The 25,350-nt window shown below is 57.0% G+C and overlaps 1 protein-coding gene across 3 annotated transcripts; it reads right to left on the bottom strand.

The window, feature by feature from the left end:
- Window positions 1-4,038: 4,038 nt before the first annotated feature.
- USF2 (upstream transcription factor 2, c-fos interacting) lies at window positions 4,039-25,350 on the bottom strand. Of its 3 annotated transcripts, XM_073322478.1 has the most exons (11): window positions 24,915-25,349; window positions 18,197-18,243; window positions 17,774-17,889; window positions 17,402-17,521; window positions 14,396-14,549; window positions 13,085-13,172; window positions 12,273-12,331; window positions 10,677-10,771; window positions 10,085-10,226; window positions 7,231-7,359; window positions 4,039-5,943 (listed from the first exon to the last, which is right to left on the bottom strand). In XM_073322478.1, exons 1-11 carry the CDS (start codon window positions 24,965-24,967, stop codon window positions 5,693-5,695), a joined length of 1,254 nt encoding a protein of 417 aa, XP_073178579.1. In that variant the 5' UTR covers window positions 24,968-25,349; the 3' UTR covers window positions 4,039-5,692. The 3 variants fall into 3 exon arrangements, 2 of the variants coding, with proteins under 2 accessions (XP_073178579.1, XP_073178580.1); XM_073322479.1 differs by lacking the exon at window positions 10,085-10,226 and having other exon boundaries at window positions 5,756-5,943; window positions 24,915-25,342; XR_012156064.1 differs by lacking the exon at window positions 4,039-5,943 and having other exon boundaries at window positions 7,239-7,359; window positions 10,085-10,231; window positions 24,915-25,350.

Here is a 25,350-nt window from a genome sequence, read left to right as displayed (position 1 = left end):
CCTGGGACCATTGGGAGAGGTAGGGGAACAATTTGGCTTAGACTCAATTGAGCCTAGAAATAATACCGGAGGCAGTTTGTGGACTAATGGGCCCTGACCAGGCATGGGGCAAACAACCTAACTAGCTTGCAGAGGGAGCTTGGAATAGGCGACAGGGGATGGGCTGGGAATAGGCAACAGGGGATGGATCACTTGATGATTACCTGTTCGGTTCATTCCCTCGGGGATCTGGAACCAGCATGGCAGCGGTGAATCTTGAGGAGATATTCCAGAGAATCGCATTGCACCACCTCTGCTTCCAGTGGGAAAAAAAATAATCAAGATGCTTGGCCGCATGGTGGGAAAGACAACTTCATAGAGTGTCAGGGGGCGGCCGTGTTAGTCTGGATCCCCAAATCAACAAGGAGTCCGGCGGCACCTTAAAGACTAACAGATTTATTTGAGCATAAGCTTTCTTTGGGTAAAAACCCCACTTCTTCAGATGCAACTTCATAAAAGGTGAGCCAAGAGTAACTGATACCATGACTGAGTTTGCAGAGAGCCTGAAACAGCACCTTGGAGAGGTGTGAAGTAGGAGTCCCAAGGGGGCGTGTATTTGGAAGCGTGAGGGAGGGAAACAAAGGCTACTTCCTGGAGATGCAGCACGTTAGCACGGGTGCAGGATTTGGTGCCATGTTGCTGCAGAATACGGGGGCTCTGACGATAAAGGAGGAGCTGTTGGATGGATGGGGGATCATGAATCTGGAGAGCTGGATGAGTGACGACTGACTGCTTGGGACAGACAGACAGCGACTGGATAGATACAAAGGAAGAATCTTTCAGACATTTCCATTTTTGTTTTATTGCCATTTTAAATGCTCCCCACTCCACCCTCGCCTATTAGAAAAAAGGCAAATGAACAAAAACATTAAATAAATAACCCCATTGACAGAAATCACCAAAAGCGGGAAAAACAAAAACGTTTTTAAAACTAAAAAAAGTCACTTTTAAAACCCAAAGGCGTCATTATGAAGAGAAATCAGCTTTATTTCCTCTCCCTTGTCAAAACCGATGCGAAGTGCATTATTTCAGTGAACAACTCCTGATTTACACCCAGGTTAGCAAAAGGGGAATTGGTCCCATCGGCTCCCCCACATTACTCCTGATCACCCCGATCAGCAACAATGGGTGCACCCCCCCTAATTCGGGTGAGTTGCCACACGCTGGATTTTATTTACTTCTTTCACTTGTACACACAAAACGTATTTCCGAACCATTTTTTCCCCTTCTAGTCATTCTCTTAAGAGAAAGAAATTCACTCCAGTGGAGCTATGGCCATTGACAGCAACGGGGACTGGGCCCTTCAATGCCGACTCGTCGGAACGGAAAAGGGCCGCGGGACTGCGTCGATTTTGCTGAAATTTCATTTTGGGGGAAAAAGACAGAAAGCAACCAGCCCTCCTGCAAGAGGAACACTTTGCCTCCTCGTTAGTTTCTAACAGTCATTTCATTTTACGCTGCATTGTAAGATTTAGAAAGTCAGTGAGTCAATTTCAGGGGAAATTGTGAAATCCGACGTGTCCTTCCTACTTGGGATACAAACAAATGTACAAGTCAGGGAATTCCCGGGGAAACAGAACTCCGGCCCTGGCCCAGCTCCAGGCTCTGCAGTGGGACGCTGGAAGCAAAGCAAAGTTGAGCGGCCGCTGTCCTAGCTCTGCTGAGTTAATGCAGCGGCTAATCCACGGAGGCACACCTTGCTAGACGCCTGGAGGGGCCGCCCCCCTGTGAAACCAGAGTAACTGCCCCACTGCTATCAAGGGAGTCACTCCTCAGGTCAGCTTAAACCTAGACCGACTGCTCCCGTTAGTGGGCTATCGTCTGGATTTACACAGCAGTTAGCCCTTAGACCCCAATGTAAACTCAGGAATTCCCTCTGCACACCCACCGTAATGCCACCTGAGTTCCACCCTTGAGTAAATCCAGAGTCACCCTCCTTCTAGGTCAACAGTGTTACTCCAGTCAACCCTGGTGTAAATCCAGAGTAACCCCCACCTCAGTCGCCCCGGGCGGAAAGGTGGAGTAACCCCACCAACGCCAGTGAGTTACTCTGCAGTCACCCCCCCGGCATAAATCCAAAGTCGCCTCCCCACCCCACACCTACACCGCTGTGTAAATCCAGAGTAACTCCACCGAGCTTACTCCGGCTTCACAGCCAACCAGCGGGATCCGGGGCTTGTTCCCAGGCCTCCGAGCCAAGAGGGCAGCCCAGCTTGCGTTGTGGAACAGAGGCAGCCCTGAAATCACTCCCAGCTCCGCAAACAACCCCATCGCCTTAGAGACCCCACATGCCCCCCAATGCAAATAAACACCCCAGGCAGGACACCCCCTCCAGCATTCCTGGGGCAAGCTGGCGGGAGAGAGATCCCTGTACGGGATGGAGGAGGCAGGAGTGGAAGGGCAGCTAAGTAACTTAAGGGCCCCTCCAATCTTTGGCGTTCCACCTTCTGGATCAGGGGTAGTCAATTGTTTTGTGTCAGGGCCCAGATTCCAGAAAAAATAAATAAAAAATTCACCACAATAAGTAAATAAAAAGATTTCCGGGTCTGTTCAAAAGCGCCTGGCGGTCCAGGTTTGGCCCGCAATCTGCCGATTGACACCCCTGGCACTAGGTGGACGTAACCCGCAGTAGATCCAGGGATATTTTATTTAATGAAATGGTTTCTTGGATCAGAAAATGCCAGTTAGTTGAAACCAAAAGTGTTTGCAGGAAAGAATCTGTTTCGATCAATTTCTTGGTTGAAAAAAGAGAAGTTGCAGAGTCGTCGATGTTTTCTAAAACCAAAGAAGTTCCTTTTCTTGGGTCAAAATGACCCTTGGTTTCACAATTTTGAAGTAACAGACAGTAAAAATTACGTTTCGGTCCAACTAGAAACAAAATGCATCCAAACAGCCGAAGCGAGACGTCCCCATCGACCCGCTCGGAAGCATCTTTCCATTTCCGCTTGGTGAAAATTTCAGATTTTGACTTTTTTGGTCCCAATTCCAGATGGGAAATAAATGTTCAAAACCTAAACCCCGGTCTTGGGATGGAAAGCGCATTTCCAGGCGGGCTCGCGGGGTTCTCTCTGCCTCACCCTTGTGATGGGACCTGGCGCCCAGCTCTGAGCGAAGGGAGCCGGGCCCAGAAGCTGCAGCTCTGAAAGGGAACCCGTGAATCCTGCCATCTCTGCCGACAGCCGGTCAGCCCCCTTGCAAACAGTCCTGAGCAAGCTCACTGGGGAGGGAGAAAAATCTTAGCAAGGGAGAAGTGGGTGATGATCAGGCGCCTCCCAGTGTGCGTTGGGCGAACTCTCCACAGCTCCGGATCAGAAGGGGATGGGGTTGAGATCTGGGGGACCCCCCTCCTTGCCCAGGCAGCACAGAGGGGGGGATGCACCAGGGAGTTCCTAGATGTTGTCTCTGCTCCTCTGCTCTTCCCAACATGTCTCCTAGGGAGAACTCGACAAGGCAGGGGAGGCGGGGGCCGCGCAGCAGGGCAGGGACAATCCAGCAGGGGTCCCGCATGCACCCGAGACACCACATCCGGCACGGGGGGGGGGAGTGGGACAGACCCAGTGCAAGTCTCACACCCACCAGCAGGGGGCGGCAGTCTGTCCCCCTTCACACACACACCCCACATTCACGCCCTGAGCCTTTCCATGCCTCTCAGCCAGCGGCAACACACAAAGCCCGACAACCCTCAACAGAGACAGGTCCGAGTCCTCCCAGGAGGGGACACTGGTGCGCACCCAGATCCGAGAGCCATTTTCTCCAGCTGGGGGTGCGCACCCCAACCCCTCCATCTTTCCACCTGCCCGTGCACTGTCCCCCCCTCCATATAACTCCACCCCTCCAGCGATACCCCATCGCTCTGCAGACCCCGCCCCCTCAGCCAGACACCACCATCCTTCTGTGCATCTGCCCCCCACCCCGCTCAGATCTGGGGTCACCCCACTCAACCCCCATCCCTTCCCCTCCCCACACCGTAAAACCACAAGGAAATGACCTGATACAATATTATGTCTGTGCAGTTTTTTCCTCTTTTATATATAAACAGAATTAATTTCCTACTTTCCAACATTCAAACGCTGCAATTCAACTCAATCCACATTTTTTTCCCCTTCCTTTTCTTTTCCTTAAATCTGATTTGCCTTTTTTTCTTTCCTTGATTCATTCATTCTTACGTTCCGCAGGGACCAGGACAAAAAGGATACACAATATTTCCAATTCCATCTGAAAGCCTTGCTTTTCTCTCTTTTTTTTTGTTTTTTTGTTTTTTGTTTTGCCGGTATATAAAAAAAACCCCAAAGCTAAAAGCTCGCTATTATAAATTTTTTTTTTGGTGGGTTTTGCGAATTTTCGGATTTTTAGAGCCATGCTTATTTAAAAACAATCAACCAACCCAAAAAGCCAAAAAAAAAAAAAAAAAAAAATCTCGTGCTTCGAGAAGAGAAATAAAGCCAAATTGAAGATCGCGAGAGAAGGGGATTGAAGAGATCTCCTGATTCCGAGCCAAAGATTGTGCGATCGACCGCTGAATTTATAATTTTTTTTAAAAAAATTATGTATCGGTATATATCTGCCAAAACCCCTCCACAGAAAACAAGCATTTAGTCGATCGTGGTAAATATTAAACTTTCTGGGTTCAAGTTATGATACAGGCAACGTACCTCTATACAAACGCATTTGGAACTAAAAAATAAAATACAGATTAATTACAAAAAAAAAATAAAATAAAATAAAAGAGGGACGCTGTTAGCGTTTTCACTCCGACTTCCCTCTGTTCAAAACATAATTACAAGAGAAAGAGGGCTGAGGAACAGATCAGACAAGTGGACACATGGGACAGCCACAGGTTTAGGAAGAGAACGGGCTAGCAATGCTGCGTGGTCTCTACTTTTTCCCGGCTGCCCGACATGAGATGCTGTGAGGGGGTTTTCGGAAAGCCCCCCCACCCCGGAAGTCAGACCTCTCAGAAACGGTAGCTGTGATTTGACAGGCAGGGGGAAAAATAAAATAAAATAAGAGCTACAAAATTGCTAGCCGCCTTTGGAAGGTCTGGTGGCCGCAAGGGTTTGAACTGAATTGCTCAGCTGGAGAGTCACGAGTGGATTCGAGCCAATCGGAGCCACGCCAGCTGGCTAGAACTCGCTGAACTGGGCTAGTGATTTGGGATGGCCCCATTCCTGCCCCCCTGAGTTGCTACATTTTCAAAGGGGTGTGATTTTTCAGAGGTTTGCTGCCTGCAGAGGAAAAATAACCCCCCCGGGTGTCCAAAACGGGAGGCGGGGGGAGGCAGCCACAGAACCCCACCCCCAGGGCTGACTTTGGCCATGCAGCTACCTGCCTTGAGAAAGAAAGAGGCAGCTGGAGCCATATGGCGACAGCCTCCTCGCTGAGCGAGACACACACCGCGGCTTGAACGGAAGGATCGGACGGGGAAGGGCCACTGTGACGGGACAACTTTAAGCCGGAAGGGGGAGGATTTGAACCCATGGCTGGGCTGGGGGAGGGAAATGGACGTCCCAGGGCTGCTATCCTGTGTTAAAAACCTACTATAAAAAACGCAGTTTGCTTTAATCTTAATATTTCCTACGTGGGGGGGAGGGGGCTGGTGGGGCTCAGAGGAGGGGGGCACGGCAAAGCAGGGGCCGGCCGTGCGGCTGCCACCTCAGCGCCCCCCCCCCATGGGGTCGAGTTTGGCCGCACGAGTGAACACGGGGAGCTCTCTTTGCACCAGACAGAGGGCAGAAGGGAGGGAAGGAGGCGGGGGAAGGGCGGAGATCCGGTGCCGAGGAGGAGGAGGGCGACGTGGTGGTGGGGAAGAAGCGGTTACTGCCCCGGGGTGTCGCCCACGGTTTCGATGCCGTGCTGCTGAAGCTGCGCTCGGAGGAGGGCGTTCTCGTTCTTCAGCTCCTCGATCTGGGCAGGAGAGAGAGAGGGAGGGAAACTGTGACGAAGCGGGACTGTTCTTAATGTTTCCTCTGAATATTGTCGGGGTGGCTCAGTTTCCCCTATGCAGTTCTTAAGTATCTAGGGGGTGGGATAAGGGTGTATGGTCATTGCAGAGCCCTAGAGGGCAGGTGTGTGCAGGGGTCTGGACACAGAGAATGGCCGACACCCTGTTTCCTGGCATCTCATGGCCTGGGCCCTTCCCCCCGCCAGGTGAGAGCTAAAGGGTTGGAGAACAAAGGAATCCGGTGACCTCCTGGCCCGGGAAAGGAACAAAGCCCAGGGGAGGAGGGGCTGGAGGGAGTTTCAGTTTGGGGCTGGCTGGGGATATGGAGTGAAGGGCAGACGTGGTTGTCTGTCTCCCTGCCCCCCAAAATGGACCCAGCTGAGGGGTCCCGTTCTTTGCACCTACAAGCTCTGTGTTAGACCATGTTCCTGTCGTCTAATAAACCTCCGTTTTACTGGCTGGCTGAGAGTCACGTCTGACTGCAGAGTTGGGGGGCAGGACCCTCTGGCTTCCCCAGGAGCCCCGCCTGGGCGGACTCGCGGTGGGAAGCACAGGGAGGGGCAGAGGAGGCTGAATGCTCCGAGGTCAGACCCAGGAAGGTGGAGCCGGGGGAGCTGTGTGTCCTGCAGACAGGCTGCTCCCCGAGAGGAGACTTCCCCAGAGTCCTGCCTGGCTTCGTAGGGAGCCGTTCCAGAGCATCGCCCAGGGATGCCGTGACAGAAATGAACGAGTGAGACCTCGGAGCTGGGCAGGGCTCAGCAGGGGGCGCTCTCCACTGGCAGGCCGGGCTGCCCCAATGCAGTGCTAGGGGGCGGGGTGGGGGCTCTCCCCTGGCAGTCAGGGCCGGCCTCAATGCATTAAACATCCCGGGACTTCTCTTCGGCATCAGAGATGTGAATAATGGTTTCCTGGTCAAACTCCCATCACGCCGACTCGAAAACTTTCTGCTCCAGCTTCAATTGGGTTTGACATTCTCCCTGACCGTGGCCCAAACTGCTATGTGGTGCGATGTGTGGCTGTTCCCCAGCTGCCTCGCCCCAGAGGTGGCTGCATCTCGGCGCCAGGCGATCCAGCCTGTGCGGTGTTACGTGCGGCTGTTCCCCACTCCAGAAGCAGCCGCACAATCGCTGTGTTAACAGCACGTTGGGACGCTTTGGCATGGAAAGGTAGACGTGGGGGGAACGGATGCGGGGGGAATATAAGGGGATGGACAGACAGACAGGGGAGGGAGGGGGCATCGCCACAGCTACCTGTTGCCGTAGCAGCTCGTTGTCCATCTGCAGCCGCTCGGCCTCCTTGAAGGTCTCCTGCATGCGCTGGTTGGTCTGGCGCAGCTCCCGGATGTAGTCGCAGGCCTTGGACAGGATGCCCCCTTTGCTCTGCACGGCCGGACGGGGAAGCCTTCAGCACAAAATGCACTGGAACCCCCCGCCCCGGTCACCGAACCCCCAACCCACCACCCCAGTTGGGCCCCCCGCCCAATCCCTCAGCTGACCCCCAAAACCCACCACCTGCCCCAGGAAATCCCACCAGGACCCCGGAGCACCCTCCAACACCCCCCCCCCCCGACACACACGCCCAATCGCCCCCATAATCTCCCCAGTCCTGCCCCCCTGAATTCCCCCCCGCAACCTCAGAACACTTCCCCACTGAATTCCCCCCTCCCACTCGCCCCCCAGGACCCCTTCCACCGAATCTCCCTCCACCAAACCCACCTCCCTGGAACCCCCCCAGTTGTGCCCCCCCTGGAACCTCCCCCTCACCTCCAATCACCCTCCACATCTTTGGAACACGTTTCCACTGCACCCCCTGCCTCTCCCCGCCCCTGCGACCACAAGATCCCCAGGACCTCACCACCACCATGAACTCCCTCCCACCAAATGTCCCTCCCCACCCAACAGCCTCCTCACCGATCTCCCCCCAATACACATCAGCCTCCCTGCCAAAGGGGACCTGCCATCCCCTGGCCAAGAGCAGCAACAAAGCCAGAGAGCTCTGGGGGTCTCCAGGAATGACGCACACGGGGGTTTTTAACTCTGCTTTCTCCCCCCTCCACTGCCTCCTGCCTTCAAAACACATCAGCAGGGTCTGGCCAGGGGACTCGGGGCTCTGCGATCCCTGGGTTTGTTATTGTAGGGTCCTGTCAGGCCCCAGTGTCTCACTATAAGGTCTTGTGGGAGCGCTGGGCAAGTATGCTATTGAAGGGTCTCCTGGTGATCACTCCGTTTCCACTTGTTATTGTGGGGCCTCTTGGAAGCAGTGGGCGCCAAATGCACCGGTTTGTTATTGTTGGGTCTCTCACATGCCCCAGGACCCCTTGGCAGGGAGATGGATTTGCTGAGCGGATTGCTGATACTGTCCGCAGGGAGTTTTCCCAGGATCTCCACCCGGGCACCAGTACAGCTGGGAAGGGGCAGGCTGTAATCCTTCCTCCCGCCCTCCGCACGCCTGGGAGACCCTACAAAAACAAAATCAGTGCACAGCCTTGGCCCCGTGCCACCACAGTGAGTGTGGCATCCTCCAAGAGGCACGGAATCATAGGGTCGGAAGGGACCTCAGGCGGTATCTAGTCCAACCCCCTGCTCAAAGCAGGGCCAATCCCCAATTAATCATCCCAGCCAGGGCTTTGTCAAGCCGGGCCTTAAAAACCTCTAAGGAAGGAGATTCCACCACCTCCCTAGGGAACCCAGTCCAGGGCTTCACCACCCTCCTCGTGAAACAGTGGTTCCTAATATCCAACCTAGACCTCCCGCACTGCAACTTGAGACCATTCCTCCTCGTTCTGTCGTCTGCCACCCCTGAGAACAGCCGAGCTCCATCCTCTGTGGAACCGCCCCCCTTCAGGTGGTTAAAGGCTGCTATCAAATCCCCCCTCACTCTTCTCTTCTGCAGACTAAACAAGCCCAGTTCCCTCAGCCTCTCCTCGTACATCCCCTGCCCCAGCCCCCTAATAATTTTCATTGCTCTCCGCTGTAGTCTCTCCAATTTGTCTTCATCCTTTCTGTAGTGTGGGCCCCAAAACTGGACGCAATCCTCCAGATATGGCCTCACCAGTGCTGAATAGAGGGGAATAATCACTTCCCTCAATCTGCTGGCAATGCTCCTACTAATGCAGCCCAAGATGCTGTTGGCCTTCTTGGCAACAAGGGCACACAGCTGACTCATATCCAGCTTCTCATCCACTGCAATCCCCAGGTCCTTTTCTGCAGAACTGCTGCCGAGCCATTCGGTCCCTAGTCTGTAGCGGTGCATGGGATTCTTCCGTCCTAAGTGCAGGACTCTGCACTGGTCCTTCTTGAACCTCATCAGATTTCTTTTGGCCCAACCCTCCAATTTGTCTAGGTCCCTCTGTATCCTATCCCTGCCCTCCAGCGTATCTAGCTCTCCTCCCAGTTTAGTGTCATCTGTAAATCTGCTGAGGGTGCAATCCACGCCATCCTCCAGATCATCCATGAAGATGTTGAACAAACCCGGCCCCAGGACCGACCCTTGGGGCACTCTGTTTGATCCCGGCTGCCAACTAGACATGGAGCCATTGATTTGATAGCTGCTTTCAACTACCTGAAAGGGGGTTCCAAAGAGGATGGCTCTAGACTGTTCTCAATGGTAGCAGATGACAGAACGAGGAATAATGGTCTCAAGTTGCAGTGGGGGAGGTTTAGATTGGATATTAGGAAAAACTTTTTCACTAAGAGGGTGGTGAAACACTGGAATGCGTTACCTAGGGAGGTGGTAGAATCTCCTTCCTTAGAGGTTTTTAAGGTCAGGCTTGACAAAGCCCTGGCTGGGATGATTTAACTGGGAATTGGTCCTGCTTCGAGCAGGGGGTTGGACTAGATGACCTTCTGGGGTCCCTTCCAACCCTGATATTCTATGATTCTATGATCACTGCCCGTTGAGCCCAACAATCTAGCCAGCTTTCTATCCACCTTGTAGTTCATTCATCCAGCCCATACTTCTTTAACTTGCTGACAAGAATACTGTGGGAAACAGTGCCAAAAGCTTGGCTAAACTCAAGGAACACCACGTCCACTGCTTTCCCCTCATCCACAGAGCCAGTCATCTCCTCATAGAAGGCAATTAGATTAGTCAGGCATGACTTGCCCTTGGTGAATCCATGCTGACTGTTCCTGATCACTTTCCTCTCCTCTAAGTGCTTCAGAATGGATTCCTTGAGGACCTGCTCCATGATTTTTCCGGGGACTGAGGTGAGGCTGACTGGCCTGTAGTTCCCTGGATCCTCCTTCTTCCCTTTTTTAAAGATGGGCACTACATTAGCCTTTTGCCAGTCATCCTACACAACAACCAACCCAGTGTTTTTGGAGACCCAGCGCCTTCAGGAGACCCTACAATAACAAACCACGCACAGAGCCCTGACCCCGAGACCCTACAATAACCCGAGCACCCACCAAGCCACCCCGCCCCACCACCAAGCCAGGGCGTGGAAACCCCCAAGGGTTCCGAGTCCCCCCTACAATAAACAAACCGGTAAGCAGACTCAAAATATCACCTCCTCGCTTCCTCATGGCCTGGTGGGAGCTGCCCCATGAAGTCTGTTCCCGGTAGGTGTGTGTCAGTATATGCCCCTCCCCCAACGCAGGGAGCTCCCCGCTCCAGTCTCCGCTGCCCCCTCCCTCAAATATCACCCCCCCCCCCCATGCTCCCCTCCCGGCCCGGCCCAGCCCCTGCCCCTCACCGCGCCCGTCTTGCTGTTGTCAGTGTTGCAGTCTGGAATGATTTTCGATAGCTGGACAATCCAGTTGTTAATTTTGTCCCGCCTCCTCCTCTCCACTGCGGGGGGTGGGTGGGGGGGGTGAAGAGAAACACAGATGGTTAACGCACAGCGCCCCCACCTGGCGCCTCGGCCCAGCCACAGGGCAGGTTGCAGCAGGACTGGAGCTGATCGGAAAACGGGGGTGGGGGGGGGGGCGAAAAGGCTGATGAAAATGAAAAAATAAAAATTGAGTTTTTGGCCAAAATTCTGAAAAGCTGCTTAGGGCCTTCTGGGAGTTGTAGTCCGGGTGCATCCTGCTCCAAACCACCCCACAGACCCATCTCCCTGGCTGAACGACATCTCCCATGATGCACCACGGTCTGCCCTCTTGGTCAGAAGATGTATCATGGCAGTTGTGTGGCCGCGGTGCATCATGGGAGATGTAGTATTACCAGAGAGATCAACTCTGTGAGAAAAATGCATGAGGCACCACAGTGCATCATGGGAGATGTAGTTTGACCAAAGAGCTCAATTTAGAGGCCAGCAGGCATGAGGCCATGTGGTGGAATTTTAGTACAACCGGTAGATAAAAAGACAACCGGATACTTCCTTTCTGAACAAACCCAAAACGTTTTGTGAAATTGGACTGATTCAGACAAAATTTTGTTTAAAAAATTTTAGAAAACAAAAATCTTTCCAATGGAAGAGTTTAAATGGTTCCTTTTGAATTTTTTTATATTAAAAAATGTTTAAAACAGAAAACAGTCCATACTGACCCCCAAATGGCAGTTTAAATATTTGTATGGCAAAAACCATGAATGGTTTGGCTTTCTGGCCAGACATGGGATGAATATGTTAATGTCTCAACACATTTTGCTGGATGGAAAGTCGGTTTTCAGACCAGCTCTACATTTCAGAATCTAGACATTCAATATTTCAGCCAAACCATGGCAATTTTCAGACTCTCAGCAATTTGTCGGGGGAAAAAAAATCAAAATTTTCCACAGGAAGAAAATTTTCACTGTAAGTTCTGTTGTGCCGAAAACCCGATTTTCCATCAAAATCCCATTTCAATAGAAAACATTCTGCTGGCCCCAGTCATGACTGTTCAGACTTGGATCCCCCTGTTAGATACAGGTTGAGCGCACCCCTCTAAGAGCCTTTCAGAACCCCGATATCCCAGCCCGGAGATGATCTGTGCAGAGAGAATTTCCCCCTTGTTTTCTTCTCCATCCGCACACACGTTCTCTCTCATTATTTGCACTTCCAGGATGGATGGAGATTCCCAAACCCAGGTGTGCTGCCCGGGACAGGCTGCATTGGGGTATTAAAAGCAGTTGGCCAGAGATCTCAGGGCCCTGTGGAGGGCCAGGAGATTATACTAAAAGAGAAAAGACATTTCTCACACTTGGCTGAGGGGGTGGGTAGCTTCGGGGGGGAGCCCAGCCAGATACAATCTGCCTATCAAGGATCTCAAGGGCACAAAGGGCCGTGTTTGGGACGGGGAAGCCACAGGATCAGTGGGGTGAAACGGGGCCACGGGGCACAAGACCAGCGGGATCTCAGCCCGCCACCCACCTTCATTGTGCTGGGCTCGCCGCCTCTCATCACGGGGCGTCCGCGTCCCATCCATCTTCCTAGGGTGGCACAAAGAGAGAGGAGGGAGTTATAAGAGGGGCAAAAACAATATCTGAACTGACACCGAACCCCCATGCGGAGTCCAGGCCATCCTGAGCTACTGACCTTTCGCTCTCCCTCCTCACACTCACTCAGGGCGTGCAGATCCAGATCCAGAAGGGGGCAGTAGGCACACACACACAGTCCAGTTCCATCCAGCAGGGGGCAGCGGTGTCTCTCTCAGTGTCTAAACTCCTTTCCAAGCCCCCCTTCCTGAGAGCCCACCCCCAGTCGCACACTCGGTCCTGGGACCTAACCCCCCTGGTCACAGGCTGGCTCCTCTGCAGGGGTTTCTAATCCCCTGCAAGGCGGACGCCCTGTATGGGTGATGCCAGGCCCAGGTGGGTTTGCCTGTGGCTGGCTGGCTCCTGGCGAGGTGCTGCTCGGCGTAGCTGGTGGAGAGGGGAAGGATCTGCTGGGCACACCTAGGCAGCGGGTGCTGGTACAGGGCCGCACCCAGCGAGGAGCCAGGAAACCCCGGAGGCTGGGGAGAGGTGGTTAGAGCAGGAGCTGGGGGAGGGGGGAAGCTGGGCAGGATCCCAAGGGCCGAGAGAGGAGCTGTGCGATCCCCCAGCGATCCACTATCCCTCCCCCAGCAAGCAGATCCCAGCCCCATGGGGGACCCCCTCCCCACATAGCTGAAGCTGGGCAAGTTGCAGGCAGATGGGAGATTTTTGGGGCCACCCCGCACCCCAACTTCACGGGCTACATACGGGGAGTACGGGTGGGTGCGAGGAGCGATGGTGCGTTGCGTCCCTGTCTGCAACACGTCTTGGGGGGTCATCATCACGTAGAACTGGCCTGTTGGGGGAGACAGAGGGAGAGGTGAGACAGACTCAGAACTGGGCTCCTGGAAATGAGGACCCCTGAGTCCTATCCGCAGCGCTGGGAGGGGAGTGGGGTCTGGTGGGTTAGACTCGGGGGGGTCTGGGAGCCAGGACTCCTGGGTTCCATTCTGAACGACTCTGCCTACGTTCGATCTGAATGGCTCGGCTTGAGCTGCCCTCCAGGTTACAGAAGGGGAAGGTTGGCGCTGCAGCCAGGTTAGATGCCTCGGGGTCTCGTTATCAGACCCCAGAAACGGCTGTAACAAGGGGGCAATTAACAGCCTGATGATGATGCTATTCTGCTGGGATGCTGGTCATTTAAACAAGGGTCGGGGGGGAAATAATCAATCAGGAACAGCCACTCGTGCCCAAATTTCAATCCCGGAGATTCACTAGATCTGGGTCAGGCTGAGGAGGATTTAAAGGGGAAGAGGAAGTCATTGGGGCGTGAGCCTGTTTTGGGGTGGTTCTTTGCGGACCTGGGAATACAGCCTGGAAGCGGTTCTGCCCCATCCCCCACTACAAATACCTGGCGCAATTCATATTAAGGATTAAGGGTGAGATGCTCTAGCCACGTGCTCAGGATTGGGCTCCTGGACTCATGTGACTTTGCAGAACCTCAGCGTTCAGTAAAAGGGGTTTCTGTTCCTCGGGGGCCGGGGGAAAGCTCCAAAGCATGAGTGAGCAAAACTGACACCTGCCTGAGTCTGCCGAGAGCCTGAGCCCGTCGCTGGGAGGGGGGGGAGCTGCTCTGAGTGTGACCGACGCCGCAACGCTGCCTGAGTCTGCCGAGAGCCTGAGCCCGAGCCCGCCGCTGGGGGAGGAGGAGGCTGCCTTGGATGCGACTGACGCACCGACACTGTCTGGGTCTCCAGAGAGCCCCCCTCCGTCTCCCAAAATGCTTCCCCATTTCTGCTAACCCTTTCTAGACCTTCCCTTTAAATAAAGCAGGGCTGAGATATTCCAGGTCAGCCACACCATCCTCCCAGCATGCTTTGCGGATGACACCACGCCAGCCGTGAACCAGAGCGGTCAAACCTTCACCGGCGAGGCGTCTTTACCCCCCCACCCCGCCATGTGCCCAGCTGCAGAGTAGAGAAGTCCTGAGTCTTAGAAGCAAACAGACCCAGCCACCCTTCCTGCCCCCCCCCCCCCCCAAGTCTTTCCAGCCCTGGGAAACTGGTGGAGTCCTCTCACCTCCAGCCTGTGCCAGCGACTGATCTGTGGTCTGAACTGACACGGCCGTGGCATCCCCCACCGTGGAGGCAGGGAAATACGCGAAGCGGGCCTCCCCGCTGACTGCGTCTGCGGCCGGGCTTCCGCCATTGCTGAACGGGTTCTGGATCACAGCCTGAAGAAGAGGAGAAGAGGGCACCAGTTAGAGCAGGTGAGGGGAGCGAGTCAGGACTCCTGGGTTCTATCCCCGGCTCTCGGAGGGGAGCGGGGCCTAGCCTGATATCCTTCCCCACCCTCTGATCAGACCAACGAGCCCATCTAGCCTGGCGTCCTGTCTCCAGCACTGGCCAGAACCAGCTGCTTCAGACAAAGGCACCCCCTAGTGGTCAATGATGGAATGACCTGCCCCCGAGAGATTTCCTCCTGACCCCACCACCAGCCGGAGATCGCTGCCCTGAAGCCCAGATCTACAGTTCAGTCGCCCTCTTCTGCCTCAGTGTGGTCAGTAAGAGGACGGGGAAGATCTCGCCGGCGAGACGTGGGGAAGCTGGGAGGAGCGCTATGCTGCAGGGGGCAGGCTCTCCCCTGGCAGCCAGGGCTGGCCCCAATGCCCCCGCACGGCGCTAGGGGGCGCTGCCCTGCAGGGTGCAAGCTCTCCACTGGCTGTCAGGGCTGGCCCCAATGCCCCCGCACGGCGCTAGGGGGCGCTGCCCTGCAGGGTGCAAGCTCTCCACTGGCAGCCAGGGCTGGCCCCAATGCCCCCGCACGGCGCTAGGGGGCGCTGCCCTGCAGGGTGCAAGCTCTCCACTGGCAGCCAGGGCTGGCCCCAATGCCCCCGCACGGCGCTAGGGGGCGCTGCCCTGCAGGGTGCAAGCTCTCCACTGGCTGTCAGGGCTGGCCCAAAGAACTGAAGCAAAGGGTCTTGTGGAAAGATCTAGATTTCAGGACATCCAGGTGATAAAGATCCCACCAGGTCCCTTGGAACAGTCAAAGGGTTAATTCTCTCCCGGTTAAAAATCTGCCCCTTATTTCCAGCCTAAATTAATCTGCCAGCTCCCGCTTTGCCTGTCCTGGCTGAGCTAACCAGCCCTCTGTTCCCCGAAATCTCCTCCCCAGGGAGACTCTGATAGACCGGGATCTAGTCCCCTCTGAGCCGTCTCTGGAGAAACTCCACAGATCGAGCTCCTTCAGCAGGTTTTCCAGCCCTCAGATCGTCCCCGTCGCTTTTCCCTGAGCCCTCCCCGATTTCCTGATGTCCTGTTTGACGTGCATCCCCCCAGAGCTGGGCGCAGTCTCCAGTCATGGCGTCCCCCATGCTGTATCCAGAGGGGACCCCACTTACCAGCTCCCACTCGCTCTTCTCCAGCCCAGCGGGGTGCTCGCCCTCTTAGCCACAGAAATGCTGGGGAGCTCATGGGCTGTTGGTGCCCCAGGACTCCTGGGTCCTTCCCAGAGCAGCTGCTCTGCAGGGCACAGCCCTGCAGCCTGTAAGTGTGACCCCCACACGACATTGCTTACATGGGCCAAGACCCAACTTTTTAAGGCTTTTCAGAAAATAAAAGAAAAGAAAAGAAAAAAGAAAAATCCTGGGGCCATTTTATGGTTAGAGAACGAATAACCAGCATCATCGGACCCCCGAGCTCTTCTCTAGCGCTTGAGCTCTTCGGGTGGAAACGCTTCCTACACGCGGCCAGCACCATTATCGTCATGGCTCAGATGGGGAAACTGAGGCACGGAGCCACAGGATTTGGCCACCGTTACCAGGCAGATCAAGCCGGGAACGAACTAGCCCTCTACCCAGCAGGCCAGACTGCCTTTTACAGCCTAGTGATGGGATGCGCCCCATCCCACCCACGCCAATTAGGTGCAGCGGCAGAGCTTGGGCTCCCCAGCAAAGGGCAGATTAAAAAGGAGAAGCTGGCCACAGAGCCGGGGGGCGTTTGCCCAAGAGGAGAGGCTGCTGGAGACACTACGGAGCGAGGCAGTGACTAGCCCTCCCTTCCCACCCACAGCGGAGGGGCTCGCCCTCTGGCCATCTGCACAGCTGGACCTGAGAAGCAGGGGTTAGACCCCAAAAGCTAGTCCAGAAGAGGGTCCCGTGTAAACACTGTTCTGGACTCAAACCGCTTTCACTCCACAACCTCCCGGGGAACTACTCTGCCATTGCCCTGTGCAGATAAGTCAGGGGCGAAGGGCAGGATTATCATCAGCCCCAGTGCTGGCCCAGAACCCCCCCGGTGCCAGGTGCTGGCCCCTGTCCCAAGTGGCCGACAATCCAGACGGCGGAGCCCGCATTCGGCTGCATGAGAAAGGCACCTGCTTCGCTCCTTGGGGCTTGTGCCCCGAGCCGCCCGGTGCAGCCAACAGCCACAGCTGCATGAGACGGCCTGGCCCTGACCACATCCGAGCGAGTGCACGCTCGCGGAGAACAAAGAGGCCCCCGCAACGTCAGGCTAAAAATAAACCGCGAAGCACTGGGGCGGGGGGGCTGTAACCCAAGAGCATCTCCAGCTCCCCGAGACAGGGAAAGGATGGTGGGGACACAGGGACACCTGGGTTCCATTCCCAGCTCCGCTGCATCTTTCAGGTGGGGACTGAGCTCTCCAGGGCAGGGCTTGTCTCTCGCTGTGTCTGGGCAGCGCCCGGCACAGCGGGGCTCTGACCCCAGCTGGGACCCATGGACACTACCATAATACACCTAATACAGCCCACTCTTGCAGCGTGATTTATAATTAACTCCACGCGGGCTATCTGCTGAGCCCGTTGTTCAGAACTAATCAGAGCTTCCCCAAGGGGGAGGCCACTGGCCTGAGTCTCAGGACTCCAGAGCTCCATCTCTGGCCCTGCTTCACCCTTCCGTGCCTCAGTTTCCCCAATCTCTCCAACGGGGCCAGTGATACTGGGCTCCTTTCCAAAGCGCTTGGAGACCTATGGAGGAAGAATGCACTAGAGGGGCCAGCTATTGCTCGTTCCCCAGTCCCTTTTACTAAGCCCCGGTTAGAAACCGGGCGCAGACCCGCCCCCCACCTGAGCGACAGCCTGCTGGCCCCCGGCGAAGGCGGCTGTCGAGACCACGCTGACGGCTCCCGTTGCGTCCGTCTGTCCATCCAGCTGACTGTCTGTCACCTGGACCACTCTGTATGTCACCTGGGAGGAGAGGGAGACAGGAAAGATCATTTGGGATAGAGAAATGTGAACAGAATCCACAGACGGCACAGGGCCCCTTAGTGCCGTGCTGGGGCATCGGGACCAGCCCTGACCACCAGGGGAGAGCCCCCGCCCCACTCCCTGCAGCACAGCGCCCCCTAGTGCCACGCTGGGGCATCGAGGCCAGCCCTGCCTGCCAGGGGAAAGCCTCACCCCGCCCCCTGTAGCGCAGCGCCCCCTAGCGTCTCTCACCTGTCCTCCATTGTTCTCTGTGCGGAACTGGTACTGGATATTGTGGTCTGTGAAGGCTGCTTGCTGGACACTAGCAATGGCCACTGCTGTCTGCTCCTCGGCGTTCGTGACGTCCCCTGGGAGCCAGGAGAGACCAGTCACTCACACAGGACCCCACCGAGGGAGGGGGAAGGGTTCACACCCCGGCTCTGGGGAGGCAGCATGACCTATGGAGTCAAAGCGGGGCGGGGGAGGCTGGGAGTCGGGACTCCTGGGTTCTATCCCCACCTCTGGGAGGGGAGTGGGGTCTAATGGCTAGAGCAGGGGGAGGCTGACAGGGTTGCACGAGTCCCACCCCGCTGGTTTAAATGGCCCAAGCAGGAGCTCCAAGCTCCCAGCAACGCAGCACCTGGACGGCGACAGGGCTCCCTGGCCTCGCCTCACCTTCCTGCAGCTCGACTCCTTCTTCAACTTCTTGTCCTTTCTCGTGGCTGGAAGACAGAAGGAGACAACACAAGCGGGAGCCGCTTCAGCCGGTGCTTTACTCCCAGAGCTGGGGATAGAACCCAGGCGTCCTGGCTCCCAGCTCCCCCTGTTCTAACCACTAGACCCCACTCCCCTCCCAGAGTGGAAGAGAGAACCCAAGCGTCCTGGCTCCCAGCCCCCCTGCTCTAACCCACCAGATCCCACTCCCCTTTCCCTGCTCTCCAAGAAGACGCCAGATGGAGGAGAACCTCCACGTAGCCACTCTTGCAAGAAGAGGCTGTAATTCACTTTGTGACAGTTTGCCATGCAACATGGATCTCAGCCCCTCAGCCAGAGAAGACCAGGCAGAATTCTGCCATGGGGGTAACACACACCCAACAACCAATGCCACCAAGCTACCGGATTTCATAGAAACCAAACACCTCCCAGGACCCAGCTGACAATATTTTAACCTCTTTCCCTGCACCCAGTTCACTGCTGGAGAAGACCCTCATTCTCCAAGGACACAAGGACTACTGGAAAGAGCTATTAATTCCCCCCCACATCCTCATCCTTAAATTTTAATCTGCTACAGGATTCCCCTGGTCTCCTGTCCTACACTCTGCAGCATTGCTGTGCGCTGTTGAAGCACCTCACCCCAGAAGCAGCTGCATTTCTGGCTGGATCAGTTTCGCCTGATCTCTTTTGCCAGCACTTGCTACCATCTCAAGAGCGGTAGAGAGCAGGAAGATGATCTAGTGTTTGAGGAACTAGAGTGGGAGCTAGGTTTGATTCCTGGCTCTACCAGACTTCCTGTCCCAGCTGAGACTGGTGAAAACGAGGGAGAGATGAGACGGACCCAGAACTGGACTCCTGGAAACCAGGACACCTGGATTCTATCCCCAGCGCTGGGAGGCGAGTGGGGTCTAGTGGGTTAGAGCAGGGGAGGGCTGGGAGCCAGGACTCCTGGGTTCTACCCCCAGCGCTGGGAAGGGAGTGGGGTCTAGTGAGCTAGAGCAGGGCGGGGCTAGGAGCCAGGACTCCTGGGTTCTACCCCCAGGGCTGGGAAGGGAGTGGGGTCTAGTGAGCTAGAGCAGGGCGGGGCTGGGAGCCAGGACTCCTGGCTTCTATCCCCAGCGCTGGGAGGCGAGTGGGGTCTAGTGGTTAGCTGGGGCAGGGATGGTCTCTCACAGTGTGTCTGTGCAGTGATTGACAACAGTGCCTGTCGGTCCTACCATAAACACAAACAAAGGATGCTGAAATCCAACCCAGCTATTTCTCAGAAGCTTCTAGCTACAATGCATGCGGCGACTTACTCTCCTTTCCCGCAGATGAAGGCTCAGACAGCTGCTTTCCGAAACAGGGTTTCATGCCGGGAGGTATTAGAACGGGTTGAAATCTAATCCTTCCCGCTGGCAGGGAGAGATAATGCCCATGCCCTATCTGGATGCCAGCATGGTATGCAACTGCCCAGAGACGCTCCCGCCTGGATGAGCAGAGCACAGGCTGCAGGGAGACTCACACAGCCACTTACACCATCGGTCAATTTCCTTTCCACCCGGTCAGTTTCGTGTGTGCCTGGGAGCCACCGGCACTGACCATTCCCTTTCCAACACAGGGCCACGATGATCAGATGAAGGCAACGGGCGGGTGCTCGGTGACGTGGCTGCCTGGCGCTAGTGTGGGCCCACAATTTGTGCACCCTGCACTTAAAGCTTTGTTTTCGGAGGGTCTTTCCTGACTCCGTGACCCTGGGTCCCCCCCCGCCCCCCCCAGTAAGTAACAACCACATTTCTTGCCCTGGTAAGCCTGGCAAAGGAGGAGCGACTATCACTCCCTAGTGGCTAGATCAGGCATAGCACTTTGAGTCAGTTAATTCCTCTGCACCACTGGATCTGGTTGTTCCGGTCACTCGGAAGGCGTTTACGCTTTTAGATCCCCTGGTTGTATCCCTGCAGAGGATCAACGTGGACGATGGTTGGGGGTGGACGTTACACACCGATTAATGCCCTTGTGAAATGTATCCCGTTATGAAATGCATGCAAAAGGGCCCCGAACGGGACGTGCCTGCCATGTCTGGGCACCGGCTCCGATCCAGGAACAGACTGGCTCAGCGTATGGCCTCTTGGGTGCCTTAGCTCCCCATCTGGCCCCAGAGCTTGGGGGGTGGGAGGGGATGGCTGGCTCAGTGGGGCAGGGAATGGGACATGGGGCCTTTCCTCTCTAGAGGGCGCTGACGCCAATCCACTTGCAGCTGGTACGGACTGGCTATGGGGGGAGAGGGGATAGAAACCGGGGAATGGGATACATACAGAACGGATTTTAAAATAATACTACTAATAAATGGGTCAGATTCTGATCTTATGCAGTTCAGGGGGAAGTTGGGAGAGTATGAGGCTCAGTGCAGGGGGACCTGGGCAATATTCCCTGGCCTGGGCTACCCAGGAGCTCAGACCAGATGATCAGATGGCCCTGCCCGGCCTTGAAATTGGCGAAAAGCCATGGTGAAATCAGAGGAGTTATTCTGGAATATACACCCAATGGGAGCTATTTCACAGACACACAGGACTAGGGGACACTACAAGCCCCCCTCTAATGGCCTCCCGCCAACAGATCCCTTCCCTGAGGGAGTAATGATCGCTCACACAGGCCTCTCCGAGCCGCCTGGACATCCCAGGAACAGCTAAGAAGTGCGGCTATGGCTGCCCCTGGAGACTTTTTCCCCTTAGGAGAGTCCACGGGGCAGACAGGCCTGCTCCTCCAGCCCAGCTGTCCTGGCAGGTCCAGTGAGACACGCCCACCTCTCTCATCCACCGGTGACTTAGTGCAGACCCGCTGGGTGGTCTTTCAGGGTGGCTTTGGGGCGAAGGTGCTGGGCTAAGACCCCATGTTCTTGGGTTCTATTCACAGACCTCCCACCTGTTCCCTTGGACCTCTGTGCCTCAGTTTCCCCCATCAGCAGAATGGGGAACCCACCTTCCAGGCTTGGAAGGATAAATTTGGGAGTGGCTCAAATACTAGGGACTAAAGGAGGATCAAGTCCCAGAGAGGGGGCTGCCCAGCACCCCCAAAAGTCCCTGTGTTGGGGACCCTGAAACAGGGTTATTTGAAAATGCTACCGCAGTGCCTCCCAGGAGTTGTAGTTCAGGAACCACATTCTCCAGGATAGACTGGACTACATCTCCCATCATGCACCAGGCTTCCCTCTTTAGATTAGAAGCTCCCTAGGCAGGGCCTGTCTCTTGCTGCATGTCGAGGCAATGCCTAGCACCACAGAACCGATCTCAGCCGGGGCAGGGCCTGTCTCTCGCCGGGTCTGGGCAGCGCCCGGCACGACGGGGCCCTGATCTCAGCTGGGGCAGGGCCTGTCTCTCGCCGGGTCTGGGCAGCGCCCGGCACAACGGGGCCCTGATCTCAGCTGGGGCAGGGCCTGTCTCTCGCCGGGTCTGGGCAGCGCCCGGCACGACGGGGCCCTGATCTCAGCTGGGGCAGGGCCTGTCTCTCGCCGGGTCTGGGCAGCGCCCGGCACGACGGGGCCCTGATCTCAGCTGGGGCAGGGCCTGTCTCTCGCCGGGTCTGGGCAGCGCCCCGGCACGACGGGGCCCTGATCTCAGCTGGGGCAGGGACTGGCTGCTTCAGTAACCATGGAACTTGACCACTAGCAGGGTTAATTAAAGCTGCCATGGCACGGAGAGCCCCCCAGATCTCCACAGCATCCAGTGTTGCCAGCTGTAGCCGGGAGCGGCTATGGGACCTATTCACTTCAGTCCCCGTGGGCACAGTTAGTTCCAGCCGCAGGGACCCATCTACTCTGACAATAGCCAGATGTGTCAGCATCTCGCACCCTGCAGCACAGCGCCCCCTAGTGCCACCCTAGGGCATTGGGGCCAGTCCTGATCGTCCACAGGACGAGTACCCATCCCACCCCCTGCAGCACAGCGCCCCCTAGCGCCACCCTGGGGCATTGGGGCCAGTCCTGACTGTCTGTGGGGAGCGCCCCCTGCCTGCCCCCTACAGCACAGTGCCCCCTGGTGCCGTGCTGGGGGGTCAGCACCATTCAACTCTACACCATTTCGCTTCCCAACGTGAAATCTTTTCCCCTAAGTTCTCCAGGACGACCAGACTCCGCAGCACCAAAACTTTTGCGAGACACTCAATGGCTTTAACAGCGCCCAGGCCCCTGCCCGGAGTTCTCGCCTTGCCAGCGATCACAAGGGCAGAGTCGCCCGCTGGGGCAACACAACGGACGCGCCGCAGCCTCGCCTTTCCACCAAAAGACGATCCAGCCCCAGGGCGTCTCCATTCACCTCCCTGGGCCTTGGTTTTTCCACCTGTGAAATGGGGAGGACACCGACCTCCTTTGCAAAGTGCTTTGAGATCACAGCTAGGAAGTGATAGACGAGAGGCAGGGATTATTACGAGGGCCACGCTTTGATTTACAGCCCAGCTCCCTTCACAGGCGCTGACTCCTTGAGTGCTTAGGGGCTCAAGCACCCCTGGAGAAAAAACAGGGGGTCTCAGCACCCACAGGGCTGCTGCTCTGGGGGCCCTGGGGCAGGCCACCAATCAGCTGTTCAGCTCTGGCCCTGCCCCCCTTCCAGCTGTTGAGTGGGGCTGCCCCCGCCACTGGCTCCTCACTGCCCCCTCATGGCCCCCAAGGTAGAAGGGGGCAGAAAAGAGCGAGGGAGGGAGGCTCTCAGGGGAGCAGTGGGGGTGGGAAGAGGTGGAGTGGGGGTGGAGCCTCAGGCAAGGGAGCCAAGCCAATGTGGGGCACCCACTCCCACAGGACCAGTAATGTCCCTGGCTCTGGAGAATATTAACCCAAGTTTCCTTCCAGATGTCCGTCAATTCCTGGCTCGTCCTGATACTCTTGCTAAGCCTATGGAGGAGGGTAAGGGCTGGAGAATTTTGTCAGCTGCCTTATACCGCCAGGAAGGAGAGGAGAGCAGCTGGGGGGAGGGGGGGTAGGGAGCCGCTCTGCCCTTCATCCCCAGAGGGGGTCTCAGACGTGGACACAGATCACAGGCAACACAGTCCCTGTCTCATCCCCCACAGACCCCAAAAAGTGTGAATGACCTCTTCACAGTCTGCATATACAGGGCCAGACCCCTAGCTGGTCAGTCAGAGCTCCCCCGGAGTCACCGGGGCCTGATCCCAGCTGGGGTCAAGGGGCCGCAGCTCCCCCAGAGTCCACTGAGCTGGTCCAGAGTGTGCACCCCGCCCCCCGCACACTTACAGCGACACCCTCCCATCCCTGGGCTGCCCCCAAATGCAGGACACGGATCGAGCCTCCCAACTCCCTCCTCCCCATGGGGACCTCCGTCTGGCCCCCCCCCCGACCTCCCACATCCCCCAACTCAGGCGGATCCTAGAATCCTTCCCGCCCCCCCTCCCCAACAGCTCCCACCTCACTTCCCTTGACACAGAGGATCACCAGAAGATGCTCCCTAACCGCACCCTCTCCCACTTCCAGCACAGCGGCCTCCTCCCCCCTCACTTCTCTCTACCCCCCACCTCTTTCTCCTGGGCATCAAGTACCCTTAGGCTTCTGCAGTCTCTTTCGGCCACTCCACCGTCTATGGACCCATCTCATCTACATTGGCGCCCCACTCCCCGTCACAGTGCTGACCCCGTCCCAAGCCACCTAGAGCGTGGGGGGGGGGGATCCTGGGAACTAATTACTTGGTGGGGTGAACTCCCCCTGCTCAGCTCCCCTGGCATCCCATCCCCACCGCGCACAGGTCACAGGACCCTTCTACCTGCTCTGGCCCCCCAACGCTAACAAGAGCCCTCCCCCTCCCTGACCTACTTCCCCAGTCCTCTCCTCTGCCCCCTCCCACCCCATTTCTTCATTCCTCACACTCCCGGCCCCCGACACCGAGCCACTAAGACCCCAGCTGCCACTTCTGTCGGCCCCCCCAACCCATGACACCAATTCGCTTAGCCCACAGACCCCCTGAGCTCCCTCCTCCCCAGCCAGCTCCCTCAGACCCCAGGTGCTCCCCTCTTCCTGTCTCACCCCGGCGCCCCAGATTCCAGGCTCTGTCTGCACCCCTTTCAGTCCTGTCACCAGCTCACCCCAGCCCAGCCCTCACTCCTGTGTCTGCCCCCCCAACACAAATCCACTCAGATCACAGCCCTCCCTATCTCCCTCCCATACGCCCCCCCCACTCCTGACACCAGCTCACTCTCACCCGTGGCCCCCTTTGTCTGTCTCCCCCACCCCGCAACTCCAGGCACAAGCCACACAGATCACCGGACCCCTTCCTCGCCTCCCGCCCTCGGCACACACTCCCTGACCCCCCCATGTCACAGCCCCTTCACCTATTTGCTTCCCAAACACTCCCTGCCCCCCAGATCACAGCCCCACCCCCCAACTCCCTGCCCCAACCCTTCCCCTCCCCCCAGGTCACAGCCCCCTCCAACTCTGCCCCCATCCCTCCCCAACAGACACTCAAGGCCCCTCCTCCTCTCCCCCCCAGCCGACTGGGCTCCCAGCCCCCCACCCCCTTTCCCCCCTTTCTCTCTCTGCCTCGTCCTCCATTTTGTTCTCCCCCTCTCCGCGCCGCTGCAGGAGGATCATGGCTGGCTCCCTCCCCTCCCCCACCCTGCCCCTCCGCAGGCCCAGCGAGGGGGTGGGAAGCAATCGGCCCCCCCCAGAAGAGGGGTGGGGAATTTCCTCCCTTCGTCCCCTTACCTGGGAGCAGCAGAGGCGGTGGCTGTGTCCAGGCCGGGATCCAGCATGTCCATGGGGGGAGAGGGGGGAGGGGGGAGGGGAAGGGGGGAAGGAGAGGGGTGGGGAGGCCCCTCAGCACCAGGCCGGGGCGGGGGGGGGAGGGAAGGAGAAGAGGGAGAGGAAGGGGGGCGGGTGAGTTTAAATCTCACGCCGGATGGAGGCAGAGGGGACGCGGAGGAGACACGGGAGCCGAGGCGCTGATCACGGGGACAAACACTCGGGTCATGTGAGGAGGAGAGCGAGAGCGATCCTCTCCCCCCCTCCCCTTCCCTTCCCTTCCCTTCTTCCCCAGCTGGGAGCCCGGGACACGTGAGGGGGGAGCCGGCGGAGCCGCCGATCGAGCGCGGCCTGGGCCCCGGGGAAGCGTCGCGGGCGGCGGCGGCAGCAGCGGATGGAA

Source organism: Lepidochelys kempii, chromosome 24 (genome assembly GCF_965140265.1).
Source record: "Lepidochelys kempii isolate rLepKem1 chromosome 24, rLepKem1.hap2, whole genome shotgun sequence".
Classification (NCBI taxonomy): Eukaryota; Metazoa; Chordata; order Testudines; family Cheloniidae; genus Lepidochelys; species Lepidochelys kempii.
This window is presented reverse-complemented; position numbering and strand designations above follow the sequence as displayed.

Coding starts and splice junctions, on each gene's coding strand:
- USF2 (XM_073322478.1), bottom strand. CDS start 24,967: ATGGACATGCTGGATCCCGGCCTGGACACAGCCACCGCCTCTGCTGCT. Junction 7,360..10,084: donor TCAGCATGGATTCACCAAGG/GCAAGTCATGCC, acceptor CCGGCCGTGCAG/AGCAAAGGGGGCATCCTGTC. Junction 5,944..7,230: donor ACGAGCTGCTACGGCAACAG/GTAGCTGTGGCG, acceptor TCTCCTGCCCAG/ATCGAGGAGCTGAAGAACGA.